Here is a 9,430-nt window from a genome sequence, read left to right on the forward strand (position 1 = left end):
AAAGGTAAGTTGATTACGTTGACCCCAGTGCTCAACTTGATACTTATTTTATCAACCCTGAAAGGATGAGTGGCAAAGTAGACCTTGGCAGGATTTGCACTCAGAATCTAAAGACAAACAAAATGCTACTGAAGATGATAAAATTGTATAACACATTCAAGAAACATCAGTAAATATTGCCCTACAAGATTCCCTAAACTATGTAAAGTGCCAGGTTTATGTACAATTGGTACATTCTCAGTAATTATTGAAGACAAAACATTCACATAAAATAGAATTCTAAGACAGCAAGGGTTTTATGACATTTTCCTCACAAACAATGTTAATAAAACAATCTCTTTGATATGAATTTGTATATCTCACCTTATACAGAAATAGACTATATTATTTTAAAATAGTAATAAATCAAGTTAATTATTTTCAAGGTCCCACATTAATTATAGAAATGTAATAGAGATTGCGGAGACAGTAGAAGGAAAGAAAAAAATTCAATATTTATGATATTTTGTCTAATTTGTTATTTGAATTGAATACAACACCAAACTTGCAGCAGCTATAGATAAACCCTCAATAGGACTGAGACAAAACTATTGTAGTGACTGGAGGTGTGTAGTTCTAGGATACGGATGAAAGGAAACTGAAGTGGTGGAGGTGGATACCACATGGCAGAAGACTGCTAAGGATGGTAGAGGACAGATCTATGGGGAAACTAGTGTAGGGGTAGTGAACAGATCAATGGAAAACTAATTAGGTGGTAGCAGATAGTTCTGTGGTTGTTGATGTCCAAGGGAGTAGAGAAATGTAAGGATGGTGTGAAACAATCAGTGAGAAAGGAGAGAGAGAGAGAGAGAGAGAGGGAGAGGGAGAGAGAGAGAGAGAGAAAGAGAGACCCAACTGATTGCTAAGTTTCCACACACGAGATCATGTCAATGGGTTATACAATAACTTACAGAAACAAATTAAAAAATGACCAATTATAATTATTCTTCATACAGATCTAAAAAGTACATTAAAAGCACCCATGCCAATGCTATGTAAAAAAACACCTGTGCTGGTGTAATGCACAAAGCACCTACACCAGTGCACCTGTGTGGTGCCACATGTAAAGGTCTACATATAAAGCACCCATGCCAGTGTCATGTAAAAAGCACCTGTACCAGTACCATTTAACAAGCACCTATGTTGGTGCCACATAAAAAGCACCTGTGACAGTGCCACATAAAAAGTACCCAGTACACTCTGTAAAGTGGTTGGTGTTAGGAAGGACATCCAGCTGTAGAAACTAAGCCAAAACAGACAAATGGAGCCTGGGCAGCTCTTCAGCTCGGCCAGCTCCTGTCAAACTGTCCAACCCATGTCAGCATGGAAAACAGATGTATGATGATGATGATGAGATCTAACATAACACCTTCAGTTCGAACAACAATCAAGCTTCAATGTGTTAACATTTAAGAAAGTGTTTTAAAAAGCTATTCTTTAATCAACGATAACTTTCTTTCAAATCAACCATCTCATTAAACCTTAGCTGTATATGTGTGAGGTCTATGCACTGACATATGAGTATGTATGGATACAGAAATTTGTATACAGATACTGAGATGTGCTGTATAGAAAAATGGGTTTGTGTATAGATGCAGAAGCATGTGAATGCATGTACAGATATGTTATATATATATAAATGTACAAGTATGCACAGGCATGTATATAGATGCACAAAATGTATGGGCATGCTTAGAGATGTGCAACCATGCATATACATGTACACACAAGGTGTGGATGTACACGCTTGTACAGAAGTCAGAAGTTTTCAAACAGTGAGCCACAATGAATATCTAAGTGCACTACAGATTTTTAAAAAATTGTAATTTAAGGGTTTTAGAAAATCCATCCTGATACCCAAGCAACATGAAAAATGCCACCTATAATTTTGTTACACACAAGTATTCTTAATAAAACAATGTGAGCAATAGTTTTCTATGTTTTACCCCTAGATTTAAAAAAAAAAAAAAAAAATCTAAAGCTGTTTTTATTTTTAAACCTTCCCTGTGAAATGTGACAGTAATTTATTGATTTCATTTTCAGTAAATATGGTACTGAAATGGTTACAGAACACTCAGCTTTCTAGAAAGTATATTTTGTGGACCACCACCACTCCATCATCTAAGTATATGGCATGAGTACAAGCCATTGACAAGGCCCACAAAGCCAAAATGCATTTCGCGTTCTTGTTAGCCATTGCCAGGACATTTCTTTTTTACCTCTCGCCGATATATACCATGCTTTTATTAAATACAGCAGCACGTCCACAAGAGATGTTATCTCTGAATGAGTACCACAGTAAATTTGCCTTTCAACTATGTATTTACATTAAGTATGCTACAAAAATGGCTATTTAAATTCAATACAGTTTCTATTACATATAATGGGGAAAAAAGTATTAAAATTATTTTAAAACAGATAAATGCATGCATTGCACATTACTACAAAGGAATACACATGCAACACAGCAATACATTAAAAACATGCAAGTTTTCTAACTATTCAAACTTTTTCTGACATGTGGCAACACCAGCAGGCCATAAGTGACACACAAGTCTTCTACAGCACAGTGGCTGAAACATTTAGTGTTGACGTACAGGCATATGTATAGACAGTGTATAAATATACAAGATGTGTATAGATTTTAAGCTATGTATATAGATGCACAAAGGGATACATACAGATGTATAGGCTTTATACAAATGTACAGATGTGTGTATAGTATATATTTCATTTTAAAATCAGAATAAAATATAACTTTATACAACTCATTCATCCATAATTATAAAAAAAATTAAATAAAACAAGATTTTTAAGTAAAGCATTTTTACAGATGAAACTAGAATATTTTAATGATTTCTTTTAAGAAGAATGAAAACACATACACATACATACACACACACCTTTGGATAATTGTCTGTATTCATTAGTCTTATTTGCAATGACAAAAAAAAAAACAAAGCTACATATTCAACTACTTTGCTGAAATACTTACATATTAGTTTTATCAAATACTATTAAAAGATTAGAATGATAATATTTTTCTAACCCACTAGCAAGAAGTGCCATTGTGCGGCACCTTGAGTAAGTGTCTTCTATTATACCCTGAGCCAACCAAAGCTATTCATCATCGACAGCACACACTGTAAAGTGGATTTACATTAGGAAGGGCATCCAGCTGTAGAAACCAAGCCAAATTAGACTGGAACCTGGTGCAGCTCTCCAGCTTGTAACCTCTTGTCAAACCGCCCAACATATGCTAACAGTGAAAACAGACATTAAAGTATGATGATGATGATGATGATGATACACACACACACATTTATGTGTGTGTGTGTTTGTGTCATACTTGCCCCCACCACTGCTCGACAACTGGTGTTGGTTTATTTACGTCCTTGTAACTTAGTGGTTTAGAAAAAGAGACTGATATAATAATACCAGACTTAAATAATGAGTACTGGCATCAATTTATTCAATTAAACACTCTAAGGTAGTGCTCCAGCTTGGTTTTCCCACACTAGCATGAGTTAGATGAATATACATTACTGAGGCATTGCCCTTCCTGTCACAAACCCTTCCATGATTTTTAAGTAAAGGATTTCTTGCTTCAGACTTCTTCAAAAGCATGGAGCCAAGAGACAAGCTACTTGAGAATGGAAACGACAACGTCACTGCTTGTAGCTCAGCATTTTTCAGAGAAGCGCAAATGTAAACGGATGCACATACACACAATTCATACGATGGGCTTTGTAGAGTTCCCATCTATTAAATTCACTCACAAGGCATTGGTTAGTCCAAGACTATCAGTAAAAGGTACTTGCCCAATGTGCCATGCGAAAGGGCTGAACCGGAAACCACAAAGTTGTGAAACAAACTTCTTAACCACATAACCACGTTAATGCATACATGTATTTTGCAAGTATGTCTGTGTGTTTGTGTGTGTGCATTAGTACATGCACACACACACACACACACATAGGAAGCTGATGGTTTTTGCATGAATACAATGTTGGAAAATGTAGGCTATTTACAGACCAATGTGTACTACTAATATACACAAAGTAACACAAAGTAACTATATTTAATCTTAAAAAACAATGCTATCCAAATGTTCCACATTGCACACTTACATGCAGCCTAGCCTACAAGTTCTGCATTGCATGTAGAACCATGTTTTAAGGTAATGCCAAAGTTTTCTGACAAATAGTAGCTTTCAGTTCATCTAATAGGTGCAAGCACTTTCCTTTAGAGGTAGCCCACCCCACCCCCACCTAACAAGGAAATAACCATACACTTAAATAACCAAACAGGTAACTGAGCAGACCATGGTATGTCACTGCACTGAGAAACATTCAGTAAACATGCTTTTAATAATGTCAAGAACCAAGATATGTGGTGCATTGATGTACTCGAGAAGACCCACCCACCACAACAGAATTGATATCCGAAAAGCAAGGTGTCACATAAAAAGCTTTGGTGTGGGTGCTGGTTCCACATAAAAAGCACTGTTGATGGTGCATTTTAAAAAGCACCCTGTACACTGTAAAGTGGTTGGTGTCAGGAAGGGCATCCAGCTGTAGATATCCACCAAAACAAAACAGACTATGGAACTTGGCATGGACCCCTGGCCTTGCCAGTTCCTGTGAAGCTGTTCAACGCAAGCCAGCATGAAAAACGGATGTTAAATGTTAATGATGATGATGATGAAACTCTTACTGTATGGAGAGTTGTTCAATCAAGTTGAAAAAATATGTGTATTAATAATGCCAAGTCAGTTCAATTAAGGAAGTTGCATAATGTGAATACACAGCAGTTAGAAATCACTCTTATTGCATGTTGGGCCTTCTTCTAAGAAATACAGGTGTCACTTTGCTGACTGATAAACAATGCAAGCTTTACTTATTTATGTAAACAGATAGATGGCATCGGTTTCATCATTCATGAAAAAAAACCCTGTTATATGTCTCCGTGCAAGCATGCTTTCTGCAAATGCTTTTCAGCTTTCCCAGTCGCAGTGGTTCATTTTAAGCACAATCAAAATCTTATAAGGATGAAAATTTAAAATCAATGCGCAACATCCTTTACAAACTGTGATCTGAAATATCCAATGCAGCACCAGATCTTGAAGCTGATTGATGATGGTTGTTCATCACAGTCTACCTAACAGCCTTGACCCTTTAGCATTTAAACCAACCATATCCTGCCCAAATATGCTAGCTGTTTTATGGTCACACTGGCTATATCTGGCCTGTCACACCTACCCTACAATGTCACTCTCAAAGTAAACAACCACATTGTTGAAATCTCATAGGTATGAGATAATGCAGGATTAATTCAAAGTAATGTGAATAAATGCTACCTTTAAGAGAGTAACTTGAATGCTAAAGGCTTGAAATGTTGCTTGGTATTTAGGCAGCTAGCACACCTCTGGATGATGTTTTTTTCTGGGGGTTTTTTGTATGCTGAACAAGAAAAACTTGAATTATTATTATTCTTTTTCTGTTACCCCTAGCAAAATCATATTCTACTGAACACTTTACCAAGAGAGCTCACATTAAAATGCAAATGACTATTTCATTTCACCATGTTTCAGTAATCAAGTCACCATTTAAAAGAAAAGAATTGTGATCCACTGTTTCATAGCTACTAAAATACCATATTTTCCAGCTCATAAGTTGAATTTTTCAGACCAAAATTTTCAGCCAAAAAACGTAGGTTGAGTTATACACCAATACAAAATTTGGAGGGCCAAAAACTTCCATGTGAAATGCAGCAGGATTTGGAAAGATAGTGGATATTTGAATGTTTGCACTATATACTCTCAACTTGTAATGCTGGAAAATATAGTAATGTTGCGAGAGCCACTTAATACCACTGAACAAGTGCCCCTGTGACACACAGACACACCATCCCTGTCAGTGAGATTACTATCATTCTAAGAATTGCCAGGTTTCCCTACAGGATACTGTAGAGTGTGTGTGTGTGTGTGTGTGTGCGTGCGTGCTTGCTACAACTTTGATACCATGCATCTGCTGATAGTCATTTCATAGATTCTAGGACAAAAACAAGAGCATTTCAATCCTAAAACACAGAATACACACTGTTAATGACACAAAAAATAATTCTACTTAATGTTATTAAGAGTCAGTCAATCCATATTTCAGTTATTTCATGCAAGTGTGATAAACTGAGCCGCTTGTGAGACGTTTTCCCAATTGCAAATCATCCACCAAAAAGATCATCCTCATTGATTTTGATGGAGATGGTCTTTTCTGTAGCTCAAGGCAGGAATTAAACTGACAAAAAACAACCACTATACAGCTTCCTGTTACTCACTGCAATTGGAGTGGAGATACTGCCAATAACAGACGTCAACAGCATCAACCAGGCCAAAATTTGCCCATCAAAAATTCTATTCTATGGAACAAAATAATTTTCTCCAGAAGTTTCCCTCCCTCTCTTCTTGCATTCTCTTTCACTAATCACACACACACACTATTACACCATTAAATACATCAAATAAAATTCTCTTATGTAGAATAGATTGAGATTTTTTGTTTCTTTTTTTGTTGTTACTTTATTTTTATCTTTTTTTTTTTTTTTTTGCATATCATAGAACTTGAGAAAATGAGAAAACCTGACCAAATAGAGTGACATGGTTCGGTAGCAGTAATATTCAAACAGAGCTAAAGTGGATCAAATTGGAAGTCTGTTGGATTGACCAATTCAGATAGACCACAGCTTACCTCTGGAATATTCTCCTGGTCTGCATTTTGTTCTCTATTTTGTTTCGCAGGCTTTGACACCCATTCTGACCACTGTTTCCGTGTTGTCGGACCATACACAATGCTTTCGTCGCCAGTGCTTGTGTTGCTATTGCTATCGAAATCTAGATTCTGTGTGGTCTCATCCTGGTTTTCTTTGTGACGTCTAGATTTTCTAACCTCATCATTCTGTTTATGAATAGGAAATGGTAAAAACTATTTTAGAATTTCCCTTCAAAACAGACAAAGGTTTAGTTATATATTTTTATAGTTGATTTTTTTTTTTTTTTATTATAGGTGTTCATTGTGTAATATATATAAAATTAAATCGTAGAATATATATATGTATGTATATAATTAAATTGAGTCAGAAGAGCAGTCAAGATCAGTATTATTGTTATAAATAAAGGCTACATTCTTACATAGTGTATACCTTAAATATGTGCCAACTCAGCTAAACCTCTGTAGTAAATTTTTAAAATACTGTTTTATTGGGTATTTCAGTTAAAAATCAGATACACTTCTCTGCATACACAACTTCTTGTTTTTTTAATTTTTACTTTTTTTTTTTAAACCTTACAAATTAAAATGAACTTATTCTGTGGTGTACAACCATCCGACATCCTTCTAAATATAAAACTAAACTGGAGTATTTGTATCATTCAAGGTCACTGGAAAAAAAAACAAAAAAGGAAAAAAAAAACAAAAAAAAAAACAAGAAACTAATTTGAAAAGATTTCTATTCTGCAGCTAGATAAATCCCAACACATCTATCTTGCTATCCTCTGGAGTAACGCCTTTTCTATTTTGTCTACTGAGACCATAAGGTGGTCTGAATTACAGGAAATTGAAAGAGTCTAAGAACTTTTTCGCTTACTGCATGAACAATCACCTAAATTAATACTAGAATGGTCAAACTGTCCTACTCTTATGTTAGTTAATATATTTCCAGATGCACCATTACTATATAATCATTTTCTAAGCATGTAAATACATTTTTGTTCTTAACTTACTGCTATCATAGTTAATTACTAGTACATCCTTAAATACTAGTTTACAATTCTGAGAAGTAGGAAAGTTCAAGTGTTTCTATCTGGTTTTTGATTCCACAGTATGCCTGTTGATTTTTTAATCTTAATTCCAATTACATTTCAGCCTACACATTATTAAATATAACTAAGTTATTGAATAGAAATACAAACACAATACAACCAAAATTATATAACGTGAACTCTTGAATTACATAATGATTTCTAACATAGGCACAGAGGGCTATAGTTAAGTACTTGACTCTGGTACTAAATGACGTTTATTTTAATGATCCTGGAAAAGCCTACCTGAGAAGACAAAAAAAACAAACTACCAGCTAAGTGTTGCATTTTACAGCATGTAATAGTAAATTATGATCTGCCATTAAAAATCCTCTCAAGGGAATTTTTATCAAAACTGAAAACTATATATATTAGTTTCTAACATAGGTATGAAGATATTCATTTACAAATAGAGTACGGATGGGAAAGGTGTCTCTAAAAGCCTCAAAACTCAAAGGAAAGGAAAAGATTTTTTTTTTCTCTGTCTTTAGTATTCTTGCGTTTCATATAATGGAAAGTATAATACTGAAAAAATTATTCCACCCCACCCCCGCCACACACTTTTTTTTTTTTACGTTAAAAATTTATAAACTTCAAGAGGATGTGAAATAATTCTTGCTTGGAACAGTGGATTGCAAAGCATATAAAGCATGTAAATGTAGGGCAAAAAACCCCTTTGAGTAGGAAAAGTTAAAAGCCGCCCAACCAAAGGATTTCTCAACCAAATATATACAAGCTGTTATTTATATATAGCTTTATATGCTTCAAAGGCCACTGTTCCAAAAAAAAATTATTCCTTTTTTTTTTATTAACATTTTTGCTTCCCTCTCTTTTCTGTAATTTTTTTCTTTCCTATAAGGTATGTAACTTCAGAGACAATTGTTCCGAAATTTTGCAAGGAAAGCTAAGTTGTGAGTTTTATGCTTTTCCATATGATATCAGTAGCATAAGTGAAATGAAACATGTCAAAGCAGTTAACAAAAAACATTTGCAGCTTCAGCTCCAAACCTTCTTCACCTCAGTGCCTAACTAAATTCATATGGACCCGTTGGTGAAAACAGATATAGCTATCATCTAAGAAGAATATATATATATATATGTATATATATACACACACACATTTATTAACCCTCTCACTCTTAAACTGGTCATATCTGGCCAAAATATTCTACCTGTTTTATGTTCAAACTGGTCACATCTGGCCTTTCACACCAACCTTACAATATCATTCTAAAAGTTACCAATTACCCCCATCAAAATCGTAAAGTTAGAAGATAATGTGAATGCTAAAAGGTTAAAGTGGACAAAATCTTCACAAACTGTTACTCAGAGGTTCATGTTAGCACTTGTCGAACAGTTGTGATTACCAGAACTGTCCGATGAATGGTAATGCAAGTTGGCTTTTATAAAAGCATATTACTCTACTTTCAGTATTAGAGTACTATCTTTTTCCACATTATTTTGCATTTATGTGCTTATCTTTCAATATGCATGTGTGTGTAAATATATATATATATATATATATATATATATATA

The 9,430-nt window shown here is 34.6% G+C and overlaps 1 protein-coding gene across 11 annotated transcripts in view; it reads right to left on the reverse strand.

The window, feature by feature from the left end:
• LOC106875466 (histone-lysine N-methyltransferase, H3 lysine-79 specific) overlaps window positions 1-9,430 on the reverse strand; it is a 181,886-nt gene that overhangs the window by 43,954 nt on the left and 128,502 nt on the right. For 6 of the 11 annotated variants that reach the window (XM_052976328.1, XM_052976326.1, XM_052976324.1 and 3 more), the window contains one exon: window positions 6,786-6,992. The exons of the other annotated variants lie outside the window; for them this stretch is intronic. In XM_052976328.1, coding sequence (XP_052832288.1) covers window positions 6,786-6,992 — 207 coding nt within the window. The remainder of the gene's footprint in view (window positions 1-6,785; window positions 6,993-9,430) is intronic. 11 annotated transcript variants of the gene reach the window in all.

This window comes from Octopus bimaculoides, chromosome 24 (genome assembly GCF_001194135.2).
Source record: "Octopus bimaculoides isolate UCB-OBI-ISO-001 chromosome 24, ASM119413v2, whole genome shotgun sequence".
In the NCBI taxonomy this organism is placed as follows: Eukaryota; Metazoa; Mollusca; class Cephalopoda; order Octopoda; family Octopodidae; genus Octopus; species Octopus bimaculoides.